The 27269-nt window shown below is 45.6% G+C and overlaps 1 protein-coding gene and 1 pseudogene across 1 annotated transcript; one reads left to right on the top strand and one right to left on the bottom strand.

Moving 5' to 3' along the window:
* Positions 1–2724: 2724 nt before the first annotated feature.
* Positions 2725–4937, bottom strand: LOC117706594 (zinc finger CCHC domain-containing protein 12-like; annotated as a pseudogene).
* Positions 4938–11989: 7052 nt separating this feature from the next.
* Positions 11990–18185, top strand: LOC117706587 (glutathione S-transferase Mu 1). The gene is made up of 8 exons (XM_034499438.2): positions 11990–12154; positions 12474–12549; positions 12964–13028; positions 13304–13385; positions 13476–13576; positions 14736–14831; positions 14910–15020; positions 17796–18185. Exons 1-8 carry the CDS (start codon positions 12119–12121, stop codon positions 17883–17885), a joined length of 657 nt encoding a protein of 218 aa, XP_034355329.1. The 5' UTR covers positions 11990–12118; the 3' UTR covers positions 17886–18185.
* Positions 18186–27269: the final 9084 nt, after the last annotated feature.

Below are 27269 nucleotides of genomic sequence, written 5' to 3'. Positions count from 1 at the left end.
AGATCATAAGATAAAAATTCATAAAAGTGAAATGTTTGTGAAACTGGTAAGTTCACATTATTTCAGCCAACGTTTGTTAAATTTTAACTAAAAGACAAAGAAGATAAGCTGGAAAGGATGTAGTGAAGTCAAGAGAGGCACTCTGATAATGTTGAGTAGAGAGGATAAAATTACCAAAGGACACCGAAGTAGACATGGACCTAGAACAGAGGTTGGCTAACGCTCCCCATGAGAGGCCAGTACTTAGGCTTTGCAGACCATACTCTCTTCACTGCAGCCCTCAACCCTGCAATTAGAATGGAGAAGCAACAATCGAGCGCTGGCTGTGGTGCTGCTTCTGGTGCACATCATTAGTTCTAGCACTCCAGAGGCAGAGTTAGGAGGGTCTCTGTGAGTGTGAGACCAACCTGGTATATGTAGTGAATTCCAGAATAGCACTGCTATGTTGACAGATCCTGTCTCAAACAAAACCAACCAACACCCTCCCCCACAACAGACACAATAAAGCACAGGGAAATTAATGTGTTCCAAGAGACTATTATTCACAAGCAAGTAGCCACAACATTAGCGAATGATTGGATTCAAATGTGGACAATAGACTTGAGTAGACATTTTCCTAGCCAATGAGCATATAAAAATTGTTCAATATCACCAGTTGCTAGAAAATTGTGAATCGAAAGTACAGGGATATCTTAGCCACTTGCTGTCTTACTTAGCTTTTATAGGCATGATAAACCACCATGATCAAAGCAACTTGGCTGGGGGTGGGCCTTGGCATACATTTCCACATTACAGCCTATCAGATAAGGGCATCAGGGCAGGAACCTGGAACCAGGAACTGCAGCAGAAGCGGGGAGGAGTCCTGCTCACTCTGCTCACCTTGCTGTTTTATACCATCTAGGACCACCTGCCCAAAAGGTGGCACCACCCCCACTCACAGCAATCATTAAACAAAACCATGCACTGCAGGCTTGCCTTACAGGCAAATCTTATGTGGACATTTTCTGAATTGAGAGTCCCTTTCTCAAACGACTCTAGTCTGTATCAAATTGACCAAATATTAACTAAGAACACTCAGCTCATCTTTTGTGAGTATGCACACACACGCGCGTGTGCACACACACACACTCATATCTAAGGGGTCCAGTGACCCCAAAGTTGGGGTCCTCCTCAGTGCCTGTCCATCTTTCTTTGAGACTTTTCTGACTTATCTAGTGCCTTGAACTGGGGATGAACCAGGCTGATCAGGGTCAGGACTCTTGGGTTCCTTTGAACCCAGGTCCTGTTTCCTGTTTGAACTCCTTGTTACAATCCAGGTCACTCCCTATGTTGGTGCCACTGACTTTGCAAACCCCTGTATCAAGTGAGCACTGTTATCCAGGCCCACCTATCTCAAGACAGTGTCTGTCCTTCCCAGAGTGGACCTCCAGTTCCCAGAGAATAAAGTCCTGTCCTGAACTCTCTTTACCTCTGGCTTTGGCCTTGGCCCCGGCCACCGGCTTCAGTCTAGCTGATTCATGCTGCCCGTGCATTTCAGGGTCAGACAGGCTCAATCAGTGAGAGCCAGAACTTCAGGTTGTTAGATTGTCACGGCACCCTGATTTGTGAACTCTGCAAGCCTCACCTGGTGCAGTCCCTCTCACATCCACATGAATCAGGTAGCTCAGAAAACCACTGTCTGCCTTCCAGTCTGCTGCACTAGTGTATGACACTGTTTTTAGGGTCAAAAGAACCTCTGTTCCTCTCCTTCCCTCCTTTTGGCCTCAGTTACTCCTTGGCTTTATAGAACTCGCCCCAGATGTTTCTTTCATTCTTCTGACATCTTACTGGATAAAGCTCTTGACCTTTGCAGGCCAATTTCAGTGCCTTGCTTTCTCATCCTGTCCACTGTGGGATGCAATCAGGCATTCACAGCCTCCTGGGCTTAGCCAGCAGGAGAGAGTTTGCATTGGTGGTAACATACACAGGGACAGGGTCTTGGTATCTTTTGTCTTTTTTGTTTTGTTTTATTTTTGTTGTGCTGGTTTTTTTTTTTTTTTCAGATTAAAGTATTGTCTCTAAAGATTTATTTGTGTGTGTGTGTGTTGTATGCACATATTTATGGGTTCTCAAAGAGGCAAGAAGAAGTGGTCAGATCTTCTGGACCTGGTGTTACAGGTATTGTGAGCCATCCCATGTAAGTGCTGGGAACCAAACTCTGGACACCTTCAAGAGTAGCCAGTGTCTTAATGGCTGAGCCATTTCTTTAGTCATGTTGTTGATGAGACACACTGCATCCCATGCTGGTCTTGAGACCACTATATAGGCTTCAAACTCACTGCAGTCTTCCTAGCTCACCCACCTGAGTGGTGTTACTTAAGTGCATCGCCATGGCAGGCTGACGGTACTGTATTCCTCCTTGGTTTCCCATCACTTCTTTTTTTTTTTTTTTTTTTTTTTAGATGCTGACATGTATATATTTATTGACAAAGAAGGCCACAGCACACATTTTGGTGAAAAAATACAGCATATAGAACAACACTTCTATTTGATCACTTTTGTATATATATATCTAATCTAGGAACATAGATAATAGAGAAATATTTAGAAGGATAGGCACCAAAGGGCTGACAATTTTTGCACAGGGTAGAGAATTCTGGGGAATTTGTACTTTTTAATAATTTTCTTACTTGAAGATTGAACAATGAACAAGACCACTTTCATAAAGAGAATAAAGCCACCAAGGAGCTAGCTTCACACAGAAAATAGACTGCTAGGCAGCGGGGAAAGGGAACAAGATCATAATCAGGCCACTTCTCTTTACTATACTGGTATTCAAGACCCTTTCTCCACCCCAAAAGAAAGCCACTTTGCGGATTTGTTCATGCAATTAGAAGTTTGTCCCCCCAACTTTTCTACCATTAAACATTTAATACAGGTAAGGGTTAACTTAAGGCTGGAGAGTAGCATCTTACTGTGGTTCACAGAAGCCAATGGGTTCTCCGGGGGCTCCCCTTGCTCTCTCCTCTGTATGTGTCAGCTCCTGCAGGGTGATGATCAGATTCTCAAAAACCTGGCCCTTGTCATTCTCATTGTCACAGGCTTCTTTTGTGTGGCCCTCTGTTGGGAGCCGTAGTGAGCATGTCAGCATTTGCCATTCCAAGATGGTGCGGGCATCTTGTCCTCCCACAAGTAAACAAGTAACTAACTGCACAGCTGCAAAGGCAGAAAGCGCACCAAAGTCACTGGCCAATCCCGAGGCAGAATATTGGGTGATGAGTGAACAGCCAATCAGAAGTGAATACGTCACTCTAGGGTGTATTTAAGCTGGGCCTCTTCCTGTCTTCACCCCTTCCGCATCTTTTTGCTGTTAAGAGTAAAGCCTCGCTGTGGTAACTACCCGAATTCTGCCTCTCGTGTTTCTCTTCCACGGGTGAAAAGGGGACGCGGGAGGCACGCACAACAGCCCTCCTCACCACAGTGGGAACAATGGGCTATATGTTTGCGCTTCCTGGTTCTGCGCACCTCCCCAAAAGGATTGTTCTTTCTCCCAGCACCACTACTGGTGGAAGGACCCTGGATCTCAAAAATGTTAGGGGACTAAATGACCAGCACTTGGTCCTCAGATACAGCCCTGCCTAGGAAGGAAGAGCCACTTGAGGATGGCAGTGGTGGGTCCTCAGGCTCCACCAAGATCATATCCTCATCTGAATCATCAGGAGAGTCATCTATCTCTATCACATTGCAGTCAATACTGCTGATCATTATTGGTGGGGGGCTCTGAAATGCCATAGGGCTGAGTGCCCTGTCCATCACTGACTCAGACCTGGGCCGCTTAGGATTAATAAAAGTTTCCTCCCATTCCTCTTCCTCCCTTATCATCCTGATTAACTCCAGGAAATTGGGAAGGCGCTCGGGCTCGTTTGCATATACCCGGAGAAGATTCTTAAGCCTGAATCGAAGGTCTGTACTCATCTCAGCCCCTACCAGGAGCTGGTGCAGGCGAGCCTGGTTTGCCTCTTTCTCAGCAAATGCCCCTGCCTGGATAGCATTCTGCAGCTGCACCTCTAAGTGGATCACCTAGAGGGATGGTTTCTCTCCATGTTCCTGAACAGTGTTAACAAATTTACTGTGGGCTGTCACACTGCTCTCAGACTCCCCAAAGACCAGCTTCATTGCCCGCAAAAAATCCTGTACATCTAGGCTGGGATTAGCAGCTTGGAGCAAACGCATGACCTCCCGGGCAGGGCCTCTGAGAGTTCTCATTAGGCGTCTGACCTTTTCCTCCTCAGGCATATGCCAATCAGGCAGCACCCCAGTTACTTGGCTCAGCCAGTTTTCAAAGGTTTCTTCCCCCTCGGCTGGCTCTGCCCTCCCAGAGAACAACCTCATGTTTCTCCCTGCCATGCTGGCCATTAAAGGACCAAGACTCCTCCCCAGGGACCTCAGCATGGAATGAGCCCAAGGTGGCAAGGGTGAGTTCTGCCCCCGGCTGTTACCCAGGCGTGAAAGGATGCTAGCCATGCCTGACAACAGTGATAGGTGTTTTAGAAACAAAATAAAAATGCTTTATCTTCAGCAGTGCAGCAGTCTCCAATCTCAGCAGGGGATCAGCTGGGAAACTAGAGTATTTCCAGCCTCTGCAACCTGTGTCCTGCCGTGAGAAAGCTTGCCTCCAGGGTACGGTTGATGGACCTCGAGATCGACTGGGGGTCGCAGATCCTGATGCTCAGGATATCAAGACCCAGCTGTACAATCAGCTGCACTGAATTCAAGTTCAGATTCCTCTTTGATGAGCTGCTACTGCAATCCGATGGTAGCCAGAAGCTGTTGCCGTGTCCTCAGCTACGGATTCTCCCAGTGAGTCCAGTCGCCCCACAGGTAACCGGATTCGAATAGCGCCCCATCACTCCTATAGACATCAGCTTCACCTGAAGTCCAGCCAATGCTGATGTGTTGAAGCTTCTACCATAACCCAAGCCCAGGCTCAGGAAGATGGCTGCTCACGCTGCCCGGCTGGGGCCTGCACATCCCTGCAAAGACAACCAGGGAGGTTGTGCATGAGATTGATGACTGCTGTTTTTGGCCTCAGAAGAAACAGAACCCAGAGTATCTGGAGACCCTCCTTGGGAAATTAAAGGTGTTATTAATTCTTGGGAGTGGCCAGTGTGTCCCAGGCACAAGGTCAAAGGAAGAGAGATGCTCCTGCTGCCATGATGGAAATCTCTCCGAATCTGTGAACCAAATACATAATCTCTTGGGATCACTGCGATGGCTCAGTGGATTAGGGCACTTGCTGCCAAAGTTGACAACCCAAGCGTGATTCTCAGGACTCACATACTGGAGAGAACTAACTCCAAGAAGTTGCTCTCGTAGTACATGTGCTTCCTCCTCCCAATAAACAAGCATTAATTAATTGATTGATAAATTAATTCATGAGACACATTAAAAATGTGTTGTCTGTGTTAGTTGTTTTTGTCACAAAGATAAGGAAATTGATTAATATATGTTCATGGACACAGATGATCTTCAGAGAACCATATCCTGTTAGAGCCCCACTGGGAAGCACTGACTTTCCAGGCTGTGCTTGGTCCTAGGTCTAACTATCTACTGTCCTTTCTTAAGGACTGTATCTTGATCATCTTGTGTGGTAATTTCTTTTTATCTCCTTCTTCATGATAAAGTGTGGATTTGAATTGTCCTTGTGGCTAGTCAATTTAGCACAGGCTAGTCATCAGAGAGGAGGAAGCCACAGTTGAAAAAATGCCTCTTTAAGATTGTGTTAGGCAAACCTGTAGGGCATTTTCTTAATTAGTTGGGGAAGGTCTAGGCCATTGTTGTGTGTGTGTGTGTGGGGGGGGGGGTTGCTATCCCTGGGATGGTGGTGCTGGCCTCTATAGGAAAGCAGGCTGGGTAAGCACGGGAAGAAAGACAGTAAGTGGGCCTCAAGGTTTCTGCCTTTTGAGTTCCTGTCCTGACTTCCTTCAGAGATGAAATATTATAAGACAAAATAAACCCTTTCCTTCCCAAGTTGCTTTTGGTCAGGACATTTTATCACAGCAATAGAAACCCTGACTAGTGGTGGGGGCTGTAGAGATGACTCTGCTCTTCCAGAGGGCCTGGGGTTCGATTCCCAGCACCCACATGGCAGCTTCACAACTGTCAGTAACTTCAAGATCTGACACCATCACACAGTTCTACATGCAGGCAAAACACCAATGCACATAAAATAAAAATTTAAAAAAAAGAAAAGAAACCCTGACTAAGATATCCCTCAAAGGTTTATGTATTGAGTGAAGGCATTGTTCTCAGTGTAACAGTATTGGAAGGTAGGCCTTTAAGAGGTGACTAGATCATGAGGCCATGACCCACAAATGCTGTGGTGTAGTTGTGGATTAATAAAAGGCTATTGAGAGGTGGTGGAAATCCAAGGGGGCGGCCCTAGTAGGAGGAAGTAGATGTTAGGGGTGGGCATGGCTGAGGGGTATATTATAACCTTTCCCTTTCATCTCTTGGCTTCTTCACACTGTGTGGTGAGCAGCTTTTCTCCAACACTGTCTCCTTGCAGTAAATGTTCTTTCCCATCATGGAGCCAAGAGATCATGGACTGAAAGTTCTGAGACCATGAGACAGAATAAATATTTTCTCATTTGGACTAACTTCGTCTCCTACCTTGTCTAAGTAACAGACACCTGACTATCACGTACATTCTTCTGTAGCACACAGAATGGGACAGATTCTTATTTTCACACCATGATCCTCTGGTATCAGGTACAGTGGGACAGGTAGAGATGTCCTCATCCTGAGACTGAGGGTAGGAAAGAGATAGTAAGAGCAACACATAGGCACACACACACACACACACACACAGAGAGAGAGAGACACACACACACACACAGAGAGACACACATACACACAGACACACAGAGACACACACACAGAGACACACACACAGAGACACACACACAGAGACACACATACACACAGAGACACACACAAGAGACACACACAGACACACACAGAGAGAGACAGAGAGACAGAAACAGAGAGGGGGGAGAGGGAGATTTCAGACTCTGAGTGCATGTGGTACCTACTGGGTGCTGGGGAGCTGTCTCTCAGATAAACCACTAACTTTTTTTCAACTCCTACACAACCTACTTCGTTACTGATTTTGCAACTAGTTCTCATTGTGCAAGAACTGGCATGGTTGTGGGGAGAGAAGAAGGATGGAAGAGGGAAGGAAGAGCCAAGGTCTGTGCCCTCTCACTCCAGCCCCACTCGCTCCAGCCCTGCTCCCTCCTGCCCAAAGGTTTTTATTTATTTATTATATGTAAACACCCCATAAGAGGGCATCAGATCTCCTTACAGATGGTTGTGAGCCACCATGAGGTCAGAACCTCTGGAAGAACAGTCAGTGGTCTTAACTGCTGAGTCATCTCACCAGCGCACCCCCGCCCCCACCCCCTCCTGTCTCTTTAGAAGCTATTTGACACGCACTGTCCTGAAATAGACTGGAATATACATAGCTGTTATCCTGACTGGTCCACTAGGGAGCAGGTCAGTTTCGGTTCAGTGAGACTGACCTCCGGGCTCCCCAAGTCGGGAGCTTGAACTTTCTGCTCTCAGGGACTTGATGGCGGCCCTGATGAGGTTTTCTTCCTGGATCTGCTGGCCAGGACTTTCTCATGCTTGATCACAGGATAAGATCTCTTTTGTTCTACACTGATCTGTTAGACCCCTTCGTCCTATTGGAGGTTTGACTTGTGTGCAAACACAGGCTAGAAAAAGCTTAGCTGTGAACCACGAACATGTCTATACATATGAAGAGAGAGGGATGGAGTCCTTCACAAGACATGAGCCTCACCACCGACAGGAGCCAGGGACCTCACCGCTGACAGAGCCAGTCTGACTGGGGCCCTGTCCCACTGACTAGCTGTGTGGAAAGAAAAAAGTTGCTTAAGCCTTCTGTGCCTCAGGTTCCCTCCTGACCAGGGATCATGGTCGGACAGCTTTTGAAAGATTCTTGAGTGGGTGTCCATTTCTGCACTGTGATATCTGGTGTGTTCAAAGCACCCTGTAAGAGGGTCTAGTTCCCGCCTTGGGCTCCAGCTGTTCCATTTGTTCACATACCCTTGCCTTCCTTCTGACTCCCCCTTCCTCATGGGTGACTCTATTATGCTCTGGAAGAATGATTTTTTACCAAGTTACAGTACACTTTCTCTGTTATGCGTAGGTGGGGATTTAGGCTGAGAATGGACAGTAAGTTACAACCATCCTCTCTGTGATGCCTCCCAGGTGACCATTCATGCCTGATCCGTATTGTTCCTGACAACTGGTGCAACACAAGTTTAAGGCAGGTTTGTAGTTTTGTACAGCCAGTTTCTGGAAACCAGTGCCTGGAAAAACATTACCAGTATGCATCATTACCTCACTCATTTCTTAAATTTTTATCCATATTCTGTTGCATTTATTAGATGCAGTGGGTTAAAGCATTCATATGCATCTATGGAAAAATGTATCCTCAATTTTGAAATTATTTGTTCAGATTTATAATTGTTTTATCCTGTCTCCCGATGTGTACTAACTTGGAGTCTTCCCATGTTGAGTAAGGTCTTCTATCCCAGGCTGGACTCAACGTTGCTGTGTTGCTGAAGATGACCTTGAGTGTCCTTTGGTCACTCAGCCCCAGCCTCCGAGTGCTGAGATTAGAGGTGAGCACCACCATGCTTGGTTTATGATGGTCTCAGGATTGATTCCAAGGCTTCATGCATGTTTGGCAAGCTCTCTACCACTTGGGCCATTTCTCCAGCCCCTGGAATTTCCTTCTGGTTTGTTGTTTTTGTTATTGGTGTTGGAGTTTTGCTCTGTCAGTTTTGCTAATGTTTTATGGTATAAGTTTTCCTGGTTCTCATGCACACTGAAGAATGTTTCAGTATTTTTCCTCTTTGTGTAATTTTTTGTTTTCTATGATTTTATTTTACAACAAACTTAGCTGCTTTACTGGCACTTTACAACCTTAATACATTTAAACTAAAGTCTTTGTCTCTTTCTCTTTTAACTCCATCTGTCCTCTCTTCTCTCGTTCTTTTCCCTCTATCCCAACATTTCCTCCCTCTCTTTTCCCCTCCATCCCTTCCTTTCTTATTTCTTTGTCTCAGATTTGAGCTGGCCATGTCTGGGACATGGTCATATTCATTTCATTATTTCTTATAGAAATGAGAAAATATAGCATACCTTCTCCATACTGGCTTTATCTAAGCAGTGGTTCTCAACTGGTGGCTTGCAACCCCTTTGGGGTTAAATAGCACATATCTCACATATCAGATAATTGTATTACCATTCATAACAGTAGTTCAATTACAGTTATAAAGTAGCAGTAAAATAATTTTATGGAGTGAGGGTGGGGGTCACTACAACATGAGGAACTGTATTAAAGGACCACAGCGTTAGGAAGTTTGAGAACCACTGATCAACAGTCAGCATGTAAGAGACTTTCAGAGAGTCTCCATGAGGCAGAGAACACTTAGTTTATTTGTTGGCACTTACTTATCCTGTAGGGTTTTAAAAATTTTGAAGCCATTATTTGTAGAATTCTGCGAATTTGCATGGACCATTTGAATGTCACCCATTAGGCCTGGAAGGAACTATGGAAACCATCTCAGATGTTACTACAGATTATAAGCCAATTTTCCTTCAATACATTTAGATTTTCCTGCACAGTGTCCTTTTAAGACACTAGGGCTGGCTGCACTGTGAACTTGTGACAGTCACACAGACATCCAGAGGATCAGTGGTCAACACTGGGATTAAATTCTCCAGGACAGCACTGGTTGTGACTCCTAGCTGCAGATATCTCCATGTCCCCAGTCCCCACTGTTCCTGATGCCTTTCAGGGACCTCTCTCATTCAAAGGGATGATGCTCTTGGACTCTGGGGCCCCTGCACTGAGGACTTGCTGTCCTAGCCCTTATCCCTGTCTGCAGAGCTATTCTGTCCTCTGAAGGGCTCCAGGACTCTGGCTCCCTTCCCAGGCCCTCTGAGTCCTTGTCCTGGACAGCATGGATTCCTTCTCCTTTCTTCCACGGCCCTTCTCTAGATCCCATAGTGCATGAAAATAAGCTAGTGTGCCTCATTCATACTTGTAAATTATCTCCCTGTCGTTCCCACCAAACCTGTGGTCTTTACCAGTCAGTTCAGTCAACAGGAAGGGCCTTCTTATCCATGGGGCCTCTGTGCTAGAGATGCAATTTTAATAATGGAGAAATAATGTTTAATAAAGGAAGAAACAAATTAGATGAACACTATGGTACAATTTCTGTTTCATGTAAGGACTGTTTCAATGTTCTTTTACTGTCTTTCAAACTTATTGTAATAATTCATCTCAATACCTAAAAATCATCTTTCAGTTTCAGATGAAATCCAGAAATTTTCTGAGCTCAACATGTATAATAACCCTTAGAATAGCAAGTGATTAAAGATCTAAATCATAGGAGCTCATGGAACCAGGAAGTTTCATGCATGTACGAATAGCATGGTCTCTGTTTGCAAGCTTAACTCTGAGTATTGAGGCCTCTGGTTACTTTCTGACCATGGACATTCTGAGAACCTGAAGTGGGCAGGTGGACATGTCCAAATGCTAAGGCGGCATTTGCCACAGGCACTGTGAGCCCCAGTGGCATGGTCTCTTTGCTTGCATCCCCACTGAGACCTGCAGAACATGTGGCTTCTCTAATGTCCCAGGATAAGATGGTCTCTGTTGTCCCCTGCACCTTCACTGCACACCCCCTATGTGGGTAACATGATTTGCTGGCTTCATATCCCATCGTCCTAGTAAAGGATGACTTAATCCCCAAATGTACTTTCTGCAGAGCAGCAGCCTTGCCCTTTGACTTGTCAACTCATTTTAGTCTCCTCTTCTGTCATTTGTTTTTCATTATATCTGGTGTCTGTAAATGAGGTGATGTCAGGTAACTAAAGTCAATTAACCACAAGCCTCTTGGTTATGAAAGAGTCTCTTGCTGACAAGGAAGGAAGTAGACAGATGGGACAGTGTTCTTGGTAGGACATTGTCCTTGTGAAGGTTATACTACAGGACATATATCCCAGGGTAACCTGAAAGGTCATTTGAGCCACCCTGTCATATACAAACACATGTCAGGAGCCCGGGATGTGGACAGCTGAGGGTCTAGCTTTGAGCTCCTTGTGTCCTGTGCAAAGTGTTACAGGATCCCATGTGTACAGCATCCTCTTGTTGAAAGTAAGTCTCTTGGGACACATTCTCTCCCCCTCTATGGCACACCCCCAGGTACAGGCTCTTTGCTCCCTGTGCTCTGCTGGGTTCTGTCAGCTGACTGTTGTCCACAGCTGTGGCTTGCTTCAGACTTATGGTCCCTCTGTGATTGGTTCTTGAACTTAGATTCATAAACACGGCCAAAAGACCTATTAGTTTTTAATAACTTGTAGCAGAAGGACTGGGTTCCCAAAACTCCCAAAGGAAAATACGGAGACCTGCTTATCTCTGCCCTGGGGTTGTTTCCATGTCACCGACTGTTCCTGTAACTTGAGGCTGTGTGCACAAAAATCCAGTAGCTGTCAGACTGGCAGAGTCCTTTCTCTGACTCTACATTAAACCCTCAGGTCGGAGGCTCGCTTTTTTGTCTTTAGGCAGAGAGTTGAGCCTCCCCAATGACAGATTCCCACAGTCTGGGTGTGAAAACCGAGCTCTGCAAAAGAAAGGAAGGCGGGAGAACACCCACCCATGTTCTTTCGCTGTCTGGCCTGTCTCCAGGGAAAGTGCTAGCTAGTCTCGGGAGCATTCAGCTAAGAGTGTTTAGGGAGCAGGCGAGCAGATTCTGCTTTCAGGGTGTGCAAAAACAGAATCCTAAGGCAGAGGCGGCTTAAGAATCTTAACCCCGCCTCTCCCGGAGGGGGTGTGGCCTTCTGCTTTCCGCTTTAGGGTCTGCAGCTCTGGTTACAGACCTGGGAAGGGGAGTGTCTACTTAGGATTGGTGCAGGCTTGGGAGGGACCCGCTGTTCTGTCCAGCCCACGTTTCTTTGATAGTCTATATAAAAATCATAACTCAAAACACACAGGTCAATCCTGCTGAAGCCAGTTTGAGAAGACCACAGCACCAGCACCATGCCTATGATACTGGGATACTGGAACGTCCGAGGAGTGAGAGAGGGGTCCACTTGGAGGGTGGGACTGGGATGTGAAGCAGAAAGTTCTTAACAGCAGGGGCCCTTCTAACAGCGGATACGCCTCTGGCCTCGCTAGAATCGTCTGCCTGCTGCTCTCTGCGCTCAGGAGCTTACATACTCGGGTGGCTCTGTGTGTGTGTATGTGTGTGTGTACGCGCGCGTATGTGTGTGGTGTGCACATGTATGTAGTGTGCACATGTCCGCGCGGGGTGGCTGCGTTTGTAGAGTGTGGGAGGTCTCAACGGGTGAAGTCCCCACAATTTCTGACCTCTGTCTCTGGTCCTCTTTTCCAGCTAACACATCCGATCCGCCTGCTCCTGGAATACACAGACTCAAGCTATGAGGAGAAGAAATACACCATGGGAGACGGTAATGACACCTTTCTGGTTAGATACCTGTTTCCCTCTTGCCTATCAAACTATGCCTAGACTTCCTGGTATTTAGCCTTGCTAGTCTCCCTCTAGCTGAAGCGAGAGGCTGCTGCTTCTAGAAACTTCTTTGAGGGTGCAGTTTGGTTTTTCAGTGTAGAACACTGAGGATGGAGTTCCTGATCCATTTGTATTTATAATTAGACAGGATTCATTATTGGGGTCATATTGGGTCCAGGTTCCTTTTATTGCCAGTTGTTTGAATAACAAGATGGAGATCCTTCTCCATCTTGAAAAGTGACTCGATGTAACAGGTTGCTGATTCTCTGACTTAGGGGTTCTTGCTACTGGTCGAATATCTGTAATAGGGTGGGACACTGGGTGATTCCGTTTGACATCCTCTTGTTCACCACAGCTCCAGACTTTGACAGAAGCCAGTGGCTGAATGAGAAATTCAAGCTGGGCCTGGATTTTCCCAATGTAGGTACAGGGAAGGGGAGGTTTGGGGAAGTCCTGGTGTCCTCACCTCATTTCTTGGCCTGGCTGAGGGAGCTTGAGATCAGTGTTTCTGCTCACCTGCTCCATCCCTGCTGGCTGCACAGTGTTTCTGTGATGGGCTGTGTCCCAGCTCTCCCATTCAGTGGGCAGCATGAACACAGAGGCACACTGAGTGCTGGGCCCCATGTCTGTCCTTACCCAGGGAAAGGTTTCAGGTACTCCATAACCCATGTGACTGTCCCTGCTTGTTCATCCAGCTGCCCTACTTAATTGATGGATCACACAAGATCACCCAGAGCAATGCCATCCTGCGCTACCTTGCTCGCAAAAACCACCTGTGTGAGTGGGGCTGGCCGCAGGGTGGGGAGTGGCGGAGACTCTCCTCAGCTTGGCTGGGTTGGGATGCTGAGTGTGCTGTGTGTGCTCCAGGCGGCGAGACAGAGGAGGAGAGGATCCGTGCAGACATTGTGGAGAACCAGGTCATGGACACCCGCATGCAGCTCATCATGCTTTGTTACAACCCTGACTTTGTGAGTGGCCGGGGGGTGGGGCAGACAGGGTTAGAAGCAGGAGTTCAAGTCTTGCATTCGGACCTGTAGCATCTTCCTTCAGTCATGAGCCATGTTACTGATTCTCCAAGCTTTCCGATCTTACTGTTATCACCCTGGCAACCCACATCCACACTGTGAAACTATCCCTGCTAGTCTTAGGATATGGTTGAGATTCTGCTGGTGAACAGTTGATCTAAGTTACTCAGTACAGTTGTAAATCTCTGCTAGACTGACCTCTTCCAGTGTGCCATCTTACCCAGTGTTTATACCAAAAGCCGCCAGGATGAAATTAGCGGATGTGCAGTTGTTTTATTGGTAAAAGTACCTGCTACATAGCATGAAGGCTTCAGTTCAGTATGAATCCTTAGCGTCCTATAAAAACACCCTAGTGTTGCAGCCTAGGAGGGGTTCTTGGGTTTTGCTGAGCAATGAGGCCAGTCAGTCTTTGAACTCTAGATTTAGTGAGAGACCCTGTCTCAGAAATAAGGTGGGCAGTGGTTGAGAAAGATACTTAGCATCAACATTGCTCCCCACCCCCCATGCACCAACAGTCACCAGTATACTCCTTGATGATGAAAGTAAGTTATGTCTACACTGGCCTCACACATCTATCCAGTTCTTTCCCCACAGGGAAAGAATTGTCTTAGGTAACAATAGAAAACCAGGACATCTTCCTAGTAGGCAGCTCTGGGTCAGCCAGAGGAACTTTGATGCCTTTTCCTTTCAGTATTAGTCACTGGTCAAAACTGAAGCGCACCCTTCAATGATCTGATCTGTTCTCACGCTTCCCCATCAATCCAGTGTGACTGTCTTCTCCTGGCGTCTTTGCGCCCTTTGTTTCTGTGGCTCCGTTGGATCTCTGGGGCCCAAACACGCAAGGTGCTCAGGAGATACTGGGTGTGACTCACAGCACCTGGTTTGGACCTCAGTGGGGACAGAGTTCAGGGGCAGTGTGAAATTTCTGCCAGGCTGTCCATCACCTCCGACATGAATTCTGTCACCAGTACAATAGTGATGTGTTCAGTGGAATCCTAGACAGGGAGCTGGCCCATTCTTGGGAGGGTGGCTGTTCCATTGTAAAGCCCTCTCTGCTGGGGAGCCTCTGACTACAGGTGGTGACAGCTGTTCTCTGCCTCAGGAGAAGCAGAAGCCAGAGTTCTTGAAGGCCATCCCTGAGAAAATGAAGCTCTACTCTGAGTTCCTGGGCAAGCGGCCATGGTTTGCAGGGGACAAGGTAAAGGGAGGGGTGGGGAGGAGACGCCATTCTTCCCAGGTGCTAAATTCCAGTGCACTCACCCTGGGCTTCCTGCAGGTCACCTACGTGGATTTCCTTGCTTATGACATTCTTGACCAGTACCGTATTTTTGAGCCCAAGTGCCTGGACGCCTTCCCAAACCTGAAGGACTTCCTGGCCCGCTTCGAGGTGATGCCCTGATCCTGCTTCCCCTTGGGTTGTCTTCTTTCTCAGATCCATGATGCTTTCTAGTCCCAAGACTAGGAAAATAACCAGGATTTCCTGAGCTTTCCGTAAACAACTGTATTGGGCAATATTTATCCCTTCAAAATTCCAAAAGATTGATGTGATTCTGAGTCCCATTGAGCAGATAAGGAGCCTGGTACTATGGAGGGTACTCACATAATCAAGGTCTCTGCACCTGCAGCTTTACCGGGTTCTGGGGCAGCATTCAATGACTATCCCTGCTTTGAGTCACAAGTAAAAGCTTCAGGCCCTTGAACAACCTCATTTTCCTGCCTAGGATCCCTGGCAAGGCAGAGCATTAGGAGAGTGAGACAGGCAGGACTAATGTGACATATTCAGATGGAAGAAAGTTCAGACCTGATCTGCAGAGCACTGAGAGCCCAGGGCTCCAGACCTGATCTGTAGAGCACCGAAAGCCCAGGGCTGAAGGTGGTACCTCACTGAGTAGACGTGTGAGGTGTGAGTGCCTTCCGTGTTGGGGGACATTTAGCCTGAGTATGTGCCAGTGCATTGTTTTCTCCCTTACATTCTTTTCCTCTTTCATGTCATAGGGCCTGTCTGTGAAATGGGGTCAATTTTTTTTTCTTCACTATTATTCTCTGGCGTTCTCCTCTATATGAGGTTCATGTTGGGCCCCAGGGGGCATGCAAAATGCTGCCATCTTGGGACAGAGTCAGCAGAGAGCTGTGGAAAGCCAGACTGTAAGATGTTTTTGATGTTCCCCAGGGCTGTTGAGCCCAGCCTGGACCTCACCTCCATCAGACTGGGGTTGTTCAGACATCTAGGAATTAGATGCATTGACCCAAGGGTTTTTCAAACTGCAGTCTGTTGGCCGTGACCATTTTCCATCAAGGGATACACTTTCTCTGCTAATTCTATCTTTGTCTCTGTCTCTTCTCCCTCTCTTCTTCCTTGTCCTACCCCTCTCTCCCCAGAGCTGAGGGCTAAACCCAGGGCCTTGTGTTTACTAGACAAGCATTCACCCACTGAAACCCCCAGCCTTGGGTCAGGTTGAGTATCCTGGGAAGCTGCAAGAGTTGGCGCCACTGTGGGGTGGGTGGATGGAGAAACAGTGCAGCACCTTACCTTAGCTTGTGTGTGTTGTCTGTGGTGGATCTCTGCGCACCCTCTGGAATTGTCTGTGTATTCTCCTTAGTGTATGGCTTACAGTGCAACCTCCAGTCACATGGAGTGGTCCCTGTATTAGGGATGGAGATGAGGACAGCCAGAGTGCAGTGAGAGTGGACTGAGCAGCAGGTAGATAATTAACTCCTCTCTCAGGAAATTCATTAGAATCCTGTTCAGCTTTTCTTCCTGGCCTGTTCTCTTGTTGTTCCCTTTCTTGCATGATTTGCTGAGTCACGGGGTGCTTGGCTGTCTTCCTAAGTACACGCAGTCAAGTTTTGCCTCCTTTGTCCTGTTAGATTCCTCCTCTGTGTGTAACACGAGCTAGAAAGAGCTTCCCCAGGAACAGGATCATGTCCATGCAGAGAGACAGCTGGTCTCCTCAGGAGGGCTGAAGAGGGGTAGAGAAGCAGTGTGTGTGTGTGTGGGGGGGGAGGGTTGTGGGGGTGTGGGAGTGTTGGACTGTGGGGGGGTATGTGTGTGGGTGTGTGTGGGGTGGGTATGTGTGTGTGGGGTGGGTATGTTGTGTGGAGTGGGTATGTGTGTGTGTGTGGTGGGTATGTGTGTGTGTGTGGTGGGTATGTGTGAGTGTGGGGTGGGTATGTGAATGTGGGGTGGGTATGTGTGAGTGTGGGGTGGGTATGTGAATGTGGGGTGGGTATGTGTGAGTGTGGGGTGGGTATATGTGTGTGGGAGGTGGGTATGTGTGAGTGTGGGGTGGGTATGTGTGAGTGTGGGGTGGGTATGTGTGAGTGTGGGGTGGGTATGTGTGTGTGGGAGGTGGGTATGTATGTGTGGGGTGGGTATGTGAATGTGGGGTGGGTATGTGTGAGTATGGGGTGGGTATGTGAGTGTGGGGTGGGTATGTGTGAGTGTGTGGTGGGTATGTGTGAGTGTGTGGTGGGTATGTGTGAGTGTGGGGTGGGTATGTGTGAGTGTGGGGTGGGTATGTGAGTGTGGGGTGGGTATGTGTGAGTGTGGGGTGGGTATGTGTGTGTGGTGGATATATGTGAGTGTGGGGTGGGTATGTGTGTGTGGGAGGTGGGTATGTGTGTGGGGGGGTGGGTATGTGTATGTGGGAGGTGGGTATGTATGTGTGTGTGGTGGGTATGTGTGTGTGGGAGGTGGGTATGTGTGAGTGTGGGGTGGGTATGTATGTGTGTGTGGTGGGTATGTGTGTGTGGGAGGTGGGTATGTGTGTGTGTGTGTGTGGGGGGTGAGCAAGAGAGCAAGAGCACACAGAAGGCTGCTCCTGAGCAGGCTGAATCCAGCCCTGTTTCACTAGCTGTGTGAGTCAGGAAGTTCCTCAGCCTCTTTGGACTTCAGGTTCCTTCCTGCTAACTGATCTTGCAAGACTGATGGATAGGTTTTTTTCCCCGAACCTATATTGTAATTTTTAGTGAGTGTAAAACAGCTTATGCAGGATCCAGTCTCCCCTTTGATATGGGGAATGGAAGAGTTCTCTTGCCTGAGCTGGGAGCTAAGCAGGCTGCTCTGTGCTCCAGCATGGAGTCCAGGACAAAGGCTGTTCCTGCCCTGGGGCTGCTCCTCTGAGTGGGGCTGAGCTCCTGCTGTGTCCTTTCCGATTTGCAGGGCCTAAAGAAGATCTCTGCCTACATGAAGAGTGGCCGCTACCTCTCAACACCTATATTTTCAAAGATGGCCTACTGGTGTAACAAGTAGGCCCCTGCCATGCTGGCACGCACAGGGAGGACCTGTCCACACTGGATCCTGCAGGCCCTGGGTAGGGACAGCACCCTGCCCTTCTGCACTGTGGCTCCCGGTTCTCTCTCCTTCCTGCTCCCTTCTGCAGCTTTGTCAGCCCCAACTCCTGACCCAACCATACAACCCTTTTCTGAGATTTGAGGTCTGTCCTGAACTCAGGCTCCCTAGAATTACCCAGATGGTCAATGCTCGTGCAGCCTATTCCTGGTGGAGGAGCTGCCCCAGGCCTGTCTCATCTACAATAAAGCCTGAAACACACTTGCCCTGTGTTGTGTCTTTCTCTTTTGCTCTTTGGCCTTGCCAAGCATCACAGCTGCTTCCAAACAGTCTGAGCTCGGAGCCTGTGTTCCCAGGCTCTGAAACCAGCTTTGACATATCTTGGTTCTAGTCTGAGACCTTCACAGCAGGGATTAAGCTCTTTAGAGCAGTGGTTTTCAACCTATGGGGCATGATCCTTTTGAGGGGGGTTGCATATCAGATATCATGCATATTATGATTTATAATAGTTGTTAGCATTCTGTCTAAACTCCACCTCCACAGTTACCTGGCAACCGCCAGGTAGGTCTGATCCACTATAAAAGGGGCTGCTTGCCCCCTCCTCACTCTCTTACTCTTAATCTCTTACTCTCTTACCCTCTCTCTCTCTTACCCTCTTGCCTCTCTGTCCCCTCCCTCCCCTCCTCTCTCTCCACGTGGTCATGGCCGGCCTCTACTTCTCTTCTCTCTTATCCTTCCACCTTCTTCTCCCCATCTTTGCCCTATCTCCCGAATAAACCTCCTCCCCCTTGAAACCGTGTGGTCTGGAGTGGTCTGTTCTGAACTGCGGTCGGACTTTTTCTAACAACTAACAATAGTAGCAAAATTACAGTTGTGAAGTAGCAACGAAAATGATCTTATGATTGGGGGGGGGGGGGGTTGTTACCACATCATGAGGAACCGTATTAAAGTGTCATAGCATTAGGAAGGTTGAGAACCACTGATTGACAGTCAGCATGTGAAAGGATAAAGTGTGCTGGCAGGGAATCTCCTTCACTGTGGCATGCTGGGAATCTCATTCACTGTGGCATGCTGGGAATCTCATTCACTGAAGCAAGCTGGGGCTTGGAACTGTGAAGAGCTGTATCTCTGTGAGGGATGATCTCTCCACCTTGTGCATTGCCACGGCTGTGTCAGTATTAGGTCTCTAGGCTATTGTCTCTACTGAGTCTCTTTTGCTTTGGAGCTCTACTGACACGGAGACCTCCATTCTTGGTTAATTCTTTTCTACCCGGGAAAACTGAATTGAATATTACATCACTCTCAGTTAGTTATTGTTTGTGTTTTCTCTAATGTCCATGCACCCCCCTTTCAGGGAAGCTGTTTAATATTGTGAAATTCTTTCAGTTCTTGGAGAACTGATTCTGCTTTAGTCAACTCCAGTTTGAGGGCTGAAGAGATGGCTCAGAGGTTTGGAGCACTGGCTGTTCTTCTAGCAGACCAGTGTTTAATTCCAGTACCCACATGATTGCTAACAGTGCTTTCTGTCTCTAGTTAGGGGCCCTGCCTCTCTCTCCTTTGGCCTCTGGGTGTACTGCATGCATGTGGTCCATAGACATACATGCAGAGAAAATATTCATATGCAGAAAATTAAAAAAATAAAAATTACACACACAAAATAAAATTTAAAAATGAGCCAGAAGATGAGTGAATTCTTTCTGTAATGTTCAGATGTCTATCGCCCACTGGCCTGGTCATCTACTATCTTTCTCTCTATCATGATCTGGGACTGTCCCACTGTCTCCTGACTAGTCAGGTCTGGACTGAATACATCCATGGATTTGTGGCTTTTCCTCTTGCAGTAAACAGATTGGGGTGTTGTGGGGTGACAAATCACAGACCAATTACATGACAAATAGCATATGCATACCCACATAATACCCAAATAAATTGTTTCTATAATATACAGACAATATCTTCTATTGATTCTGTCTCTTAGAGAACCCTCACCACTACACATAGCAAAAACTGATCAATGAATAAGTTCGTTCACATACTCAATGCATAATTCTACAGGAAGTGCATTAATTTAAGGCCTTTTTCTCTATCCAGAGTAGCTAGAAGAATTACCTTAAAATACAGCTCTAAGGAGATGTGCAGGAAAGAAATCTTTTAGAGGTAACCTATCTTTCTTTGTCCTAAAAATCTCGGTGTGTTATGGGTCTCAAGGAGAAAACAACCTGTCTGCTTGCACATTTTATCCAGCTTATGGTCGTGAGGAAGTTTGAAAGCACGTATGAGCAGTTGCCTGGGACTGCTGCTATGGTTACCTCTGTCACTGATGCCTTGGCCCCATGACTATCACCAGGCACTTATGCAGTCACTTTTGGCCTTCCTGAGACAGGGTCCTAGTGAAGCCACTGGCAATGAAAATGAACACATATTCTTCTCATCATGATGCACTTCTTTAGAAAGCTCAGTGGATCCTGCATGGCCCTATCCTGCAGCTCTGGAGGAATTACTATGTGTGAGGGGGTCTAGCTGCCTTTTCCTGAGTTTTGTATCTCCCAGAGAATGATCTATGAAGCAGCACTTTAGGTTTTGAATTTGAGAGTTTTCTTAAGTATATGGCAAAGTAAAAGAATTAATAGTAAGAGATGATTGATAGATGGATAGATAGATAGATAGATAGATAGATAGATAGATAGATAGATAGATAAAAATAGGAAAGCATTAGCAAATTAGGTGCTCAATATATCCAGGAGAAAATGGCTGGGGAACTAAGCAGGATTGGATTGAGGTTTCACTCCATGGCTTAGCTTTCCACAAATGAATCTTTCTCTTTCTCTCTCTCTCTCTCTCTCTCTCTCTCTCTCTCTCTCTCTCTCTCTCTGAGAAAAGGGTTTCTCTGTGTAGCCCTGGCTGTTTTGGAACTTGCTTTGTAGACCAGGCTGGCCTCAAACTCCCAGAGATCCTCTTGCTTCTGCCTCTTGAGTGCTTAAATTAGAAGTGTGTACCACCACCATCCAGCCACTGTAGGCACGTTTTTAACATGGGTTTGACAACAGTAACATCTGTTCACTTTTAATTGTTCTCAAGGTGGATGATTTTTACTCTCAGGGTCTCTGAGACCCTCTGTCACAGAGCTGGGAAGGGTGCCATATCATCCCCAGGCAAAGGGCCTGGGAGAAAACTTTGAGACTTGGTTGCTTGGGTTTGAAATGGGTGTGTGTATGGGGTGGGGTAGGGCAGTATGCAGCCCTTATCTAGATCTAGCTACCCAGAGAGCTCAAGCAACATGCAACACGTTATCAACACAGTGTGCATTAAATTCAGCCTGTAAAATTGCCATGTGTTATAGGATATTTTTATGTATTGAATTACTACAGTTTGGGCCAAATGTAATAAAACAAAAGGTTAACTGTAAAGATTCTGTCATATGTGGGTTTTTTGTTTGATTGTTAAAACAGGCTTTACCTGACAGGCACAGGTGAGAATGGACACAGTGTTGCCCAACATTTTTCATGAGACTGCTGCTGATAATAGTAAGAGCTCTGTTACGGGTCACAGATTTACCTAGCTGTAGTTCACCTTTGGGGGCTCCTTTTGAAGAGCAAGTGTAAGTCCTCAGTTGGTTTACTGTTTCTCTCTTGCTTTTCCTTTGGGTGATTTTGGGAAAATAAGGTTTAATCTTGGACAAGCAAACCCAGTTAGTAGTCTTTTATTTTGTCATTTTAAAAAATTTTATTGTAAAAATTTTTTTATTGTGAACAGATTCTTTTCTCATAAAATATATCCTGATTATAGTTTCCTCTCCCTCTACCCCTCCCAGTTATTTCTCCTTTCCCCTCCCCTCTGGATCCACCCTCTTTCTATCTCTCATTTGAAAAGAACAGGCTTCCAAGAGGTAACAACCAAAAATGACAAACTAAAATCTAAGATGAAGCAAAACCCATTACATTGAGGCTGGACAAGGCAACCTAACAAAAAGAAAAGAGCACAAGAATCAGAGACCACTCGTTCCTATACTCAGGAGTCCCATAAAAATACTAAGCTGAAAGCTATAACATGTATGCAGGGGACTCAGTGCATCCCCATGTAGGCCCTGTGCTTGCTGCTTCAGTCTCTGAGTTCATATAAGCCTTGCTTAGTTGATTCAGACGGCCTTGTTCTCATGGTGTCCCACATCTTTTCTGGCTCTTATACTCTTTCTGCCTCATTTTCTGCATGGTTTCCTGAACTCTGAGGAGAGAGATTTGATGGAGACATCCTATATAGAGATGTGCATTCCAAGGAGTTGCTCTCTCTGTAGTGTCTACCTGTAGGTCTCTGGATCTTTCCTCCTCTGCTGCAAGAGGAGGCTTCTCTGATAATGACTGAATAAGGATATAGGGTATAGAAAAATATCATTAGTATATATATATATATGTGTGTGTGTGTGTGTGTGTGTGTGTGTGTTTACATTTCTCCTTTGGTAGCTTTCAGAGTGTCTGAAGTATATCTGGATCTTGAGGTAGAGCCATTTCCAACTTTCTAAGGAACCACCACATAGGTTTCCATCATGGCTGTACAAGTTTGCACTCCTGCCAGCAAGAGTAGTGTTGCTTTTATTGCACAACTCTGCCAGCACAGGCTGCCACTTGTGCTATTGATCTTAGCCATCCCGAAAGGTGTAAGATAGAATCTCAAAGTAGTTGTGATTTGGATTTCCCTGATGGGTGAGGACGCTGAGCAGTTCTTTAAGTGTCTCTCAGCCATTTGAGTTTCCACTATTGAGAATTCTTTGTTTGTTTAGATCTATACCCTATTTTAAAATGAGATTAAGATTATTTGGGTTTTTGATATCTAGTTTTTTGAGTTCTTTATGTATTTTTGGATATTAGCTCTCTATTAGATGTGGAATTGGTAAAAAACCTTTTTGCATTCTATAGACTGATGCTTTGTCTCAATGATGGTGCTCTTTCCCTTACAGAAGCTTTTCATGAGGTCCATTTTTTATATTTTCTAATAATTTTTAAAACCTTTTGTTTCTTTGTGAATTTCATATCATATGCCCCAATCCCACTCATCCTCATATCCTCCCTCTGCTCTTGCAACCTCCCTACACAAAAAGAAAATAAAAAACAAAAAGAGAAAAATAAAACAAAACATCTCATGGAAGCTGTAGTGTGTGACTGTGTATCCTACAGTACACTCTTTTGTCCACACATCTTCACTTGCAAATGTTCATTGCATTGAGTCATTGGTTTGGTTTGAAGCTTCTGGCTTCTGCTACAATATCAATATTGGAGCCTCACCAGGACGCCTCTCAGATATCCTATTGCTGACCTGTGTGATGGAGACTCAAGGGGCAGGGCCAGCTCTCTCACTCTCACAAGTCTGATGACTAACTGGTACTCTGCCATCAGGGCCAGCCTGTGCTGCGTAGGTGAGGTGTGGGGCTCACTTTCCTAAGTGCTGCAGTCAGTGGGGGTTGGGGTCAGGTCTCCAGAATGTCCCAACCAATGACAGGTGGGTCCACTCTGAACAGCCCTTTGGACATCAACATGGTCCCAGGTTGCAGGGCAGGCTACTCACATCAGACTCTTTCTTTCTACCCTTGAGTCTCCAGTCCGCCTCTCTCCATAGTACACATGGTTGGGACATTCTGGAGAGCTGACCCCAACCCCCACTGACTGTAGCACTTAGGAGAAGTCCTTCCACTTCTCCTTCTCTCCCATCTCTCCACCACACACTTGCGCACTGGAGTGGCTCCTGCTGTGGGAAGAACATGTGGTTAGTGGGCCTCTGGGTGTCTTCCCCTGCCTGTAATACATGGCATGGCAGGGGGCGGCAAGGTCCTGTTTAATTGTTGATCTTAGTGTCCATGCTATTAATGTTCTGTTCAGAAAGTTGGCTCCTGCATCAGTGAGTTCAAGGCTATTCCCACTTTCTCTTCCATCAGGTTCAGTGCATTTCGTTTTATGATGAGGTCTTGGATTCATTTGGTTGGGCTTGAGTTTTATGCAGGGTGATAAGTCTAGATCTATAGTCAAATGAGTTTGGCCAGCACCATTTGTCAAAGATATTGTCTCCCCACTCCGAGGGTGTATTTCTGGCTTCTTTATCAAAAATCAGGAGTCCATATGATAGTGGATTTATGTCTGGGTCTTCACATTGATTCCATGTATCATATCCATTTTATACCAGTACCACATGATTTTCATTTTAACTTTGTCATATAGCATGAAATCTGTAGTAGTTAAGTCCTGGTTCTTCCTCCCAGCCCCATGTCAGCAGAAATAAGACTCAGAATCAAAATATATTTACAAACACCTTGGCCACATAGCTAGGTTCTTCTCTTATTAAATCATAACTTAAATTATAGCATTTATTTTAACCTACATTCTGCCATGTGTCTGGTTACCAGTTCTTCTGATGATCTTCCTAGGCAGATCTCCCTCCTGGTTCTACCCCAGAATTCTCTCCTTCCTGAATGTTCCTCCTCCTATATTGGTCTGTTTTGTTCATTTGAAGTCTATTTTATTAGATATTAGAATGGATGCACCAGTTTGCTTCTTAGGCCCATTTGCTTGGAAATTCTTTTTCTAACCCTTTACTGTGAGGTAATGTTTATCTTTGATGTTGAGGTGTATTTCTTGTATGCAACTGAAGGATGAATCCTGTTTTCACATCTGTTAGTCTTTTTTAATTGGGGAATGGCAATCATTGATATTGAGATTTGTTGTTGTTGTTGGTGTGTTTATGAATGTGTGCATGTGTGTGTATGTAAATATATGTGTGTGTGTACTTTTCTTCTTTTGACTTTTCTGATCTGAGGTTATTTATTTTATATATTTCATGGTTCATAGTTAATCTTCAGAAGTTAGAGTTTTCTTTCTAGCACCTTCTGTAGGGTTGAATTTGTAGACAGATATTTTTAAAATTTGGCTTTATCAAAGAATATCTTATTTTCTCCAGCTATGGTAATTGAAAGTTTTGTTGGGTATAGTAGTCTCAGCTGGCATCTGTGGTCTCTTAAGAGTCTGTAGCACATCTGTCCAAGCCCTTTTGGCTTTTAGAGTCTTTACTGCGAAGTCAGATAACATTCTAATAGGTCTGCCTTTATATGTTACTTTCCCTTCTTCCCCCTGAAGCTCTTAACATTCTTTCTGTGTTCTATATGTTTAATGTTTTGGTTATTATGTGGCAAGAGGACTTTCTTTTCTGGTCCAATCTATTTGGTGTTCCACATGCTGCTTGTAGCTTTATAGGCATCTTCTTCTTTAGGTTGGAATTTTTTTCTTCTATATCTTTGTTGAAAATATTTTCTGGGCTTTTGAGCTGGAATTCTTCTACTTCCTCTATTCCTATTATTCTTATGTTTGGTCTTTTCATGGTGTCTCAGATTTTCTAGATGTTTTGTGTCAGGAGTATTTTAAATTTAATATTTTCTTTAACTGATACATCCATTTTTTTCTATTGTATCTTCAACGTTTGAGATTCTTTCTTCCGTCTTTCATATTCTGTTGGTAAAGCTTGCCTCTCTAGTTGCTGATCAAATTCCTAAAATTTTCATTTTCAGAAATTGTCTCAGCTTGTGTTTTCTGTATTGGTTCTATTTATATTTTTAGGTATTGAATAATTTTATTCATTTCTTTCCACTGTTTGTGTATCTTTAAGAATTTTTTTAAGAGTTGTATTTATTTCTTTAAGGACCTCTATTATCTTCCTAGAGGTGGTTTTAAGGTCTTTTTCTTGTGTTTCAGCTATGTTGAAATATTCAGGGCCTGTTGTGGTAGGACAGCTGGGATGTGATAGAGATATGTTGCCCTGGCTGTTACTTGTATTTTTATGCTGGCGTTTAGGCCTCTGAGGTTGGGGTGATTATAGATCTAGATGGTGATTTCTGATTTGTCTTTGTTGTGTGGAGGATGTTTTGTCCCTTGGTTTCTGTTTTGTTGCTTTGCAGAGTATGATGGCCAAAATGTTGCTTGGCAAAACATTTTCTTTGTACCTGATAGTTGTGGCAGCTAGGTATTCTAGGTAAAATGTGTTTCTGGGGATTGGGAGCTGACACTTAGGAATGGGGATGGGCTAAGGGCCTGATCAAATTTTCAGGAAGGAGCAGAATGTTCAGCCATGATCTCCTTATTTTGTCTTTTTGAAACGGGAGGAGACAGTAAAGAAAGGTTGCCCCATATAGTCTGCTATAGCACTGGGAACAAGACTGAGGGGTTGGATCTACAAGAACAGAAGGAGAGGGGAAGATCTGTGGACGGCATGGTGGGACATTCACCAGCTTCCCCATCCTCCACTCATTAGATGCTGCAGTACTTTGCAGAGGTGACCATTCAGAAAGTCTCCGACCATTGTCAAGTGTGTCGTGAGCTGCAAATGACCTACAGGTCAGAGATTACTGGATGGAGACTCACTTTTTAAAAAAGTAAAATGGAAAATTAAGAATAAAATAATACAACTCATGCAACTCTTATGGGTCTTGTTTGAAGAAACTTTGATTTAGCAATAAAGGTGTGTGATCCTCCCTCCAAACCCTCTCATGGGGCCCCATCTTGCTATCTTTCAAGTTCATGGCCTCTTTTTCTTTTTTATTCCTTTGGGTTTTCAAGACAGGGATTCTCTGTGTAGCCCTGGCTGTCCTGGAACTCACTCTGTAGACCAGGCTGGCCTTGAACTCACAGAGAATCACCTACATCTGCCTCCTGAATTCTGGGATTTAAGGCATGCACTACCACTATGGCCTCTTTTTCTTTAATTGTTGGTCTCTCTCTCTCTCTCTCTCTCTCTCTCTCTCTCTCTCTCTCTCTCTCTCTGTGTGTGTGTGTGTGTGTCTTTATTTACAAATATATAAATATAACCCATTCAGTCCGTATAATGTTACACACACACACACAGAGACAGACAGACAGACAGACAGACAGACACACACACACACACACACACACACACACACACACACACACACACACACACGATCAGGGCTGATCATTTGGTATTGGATAGCCAATTGGTGTGCTCTTCCCTGGAGAAGACTGTTTCTCCCACTCTCAGCATTCCTTAGTTGTCTATAGTTCTTTGTCTAGGTTTGAGGTCTCATGAGCTTTTCCACCGCCCACTTTACATCTCTGTTGGTGTTGTCCTTGTTCAGTTTATGTTTAGGCAGCCATGTTAGTGGGACTTCATGGGTGTAGTAGCTTCTGCCATTCCTAGGAGACACAGTCTCACAGCAAACTCCCTGTTTCTCTAGCTTTGAAAGTCTTTCCACACCCTTTTCTGCAGTGATCTTTGAGCCTTGGGTGTACGAATTGTGTTGTGGACATATCAATTGGTACTGGACTTGACTGGTTATAGTTTTCTGTAATAGTC

The sequence above is a fragment of the Arvicanthis niloticus genome, chromosome 4, assembly GCF_011762505.2.
Source record: "Arvicanthis niloticus isolate mArvNil1 chromosome 4, mArvNil1.pat.X, whole genome shotgun sequence".
Taxonomy (NCBI): Eukaryota; Metazoa; Chordata; class Mammalia; order Rodentia; family Muridae; genus Arvicanthis; species Arvicanthis niloticus.
The sequence above is the reverse complement of the archived record's forward strand: the minus strand, read 5'-3'. Positions and strand labels throughout refer to the sequence as shown.

What these genes read in the sequence shown, in the direction of transcription:
- LOC117706587 (XM_034499438.2), top strand. Translation starts at nt 12,119, where the DNA reads ATGCCTATGATACTGGGATACTGGAACGTCCGAGGA. An exon ending in GATACTGGAACGTCCGAGGA is followed by an intron (nt 12,155 to 12,473) that starts GTGAGAGAGGGG and finishes CCTCTTTTCCAG; the next exon opens with CTAACACATCCGATCCGCCT. An exon ending in GAAATACACCATGGGAGACG is followed by an intron (nt 12,550 to 12,963) that starts GTAATGACACCT and finishes TGTTCACCACAG; the next exon opens with CTCCAGACTTTGACAGAAGC.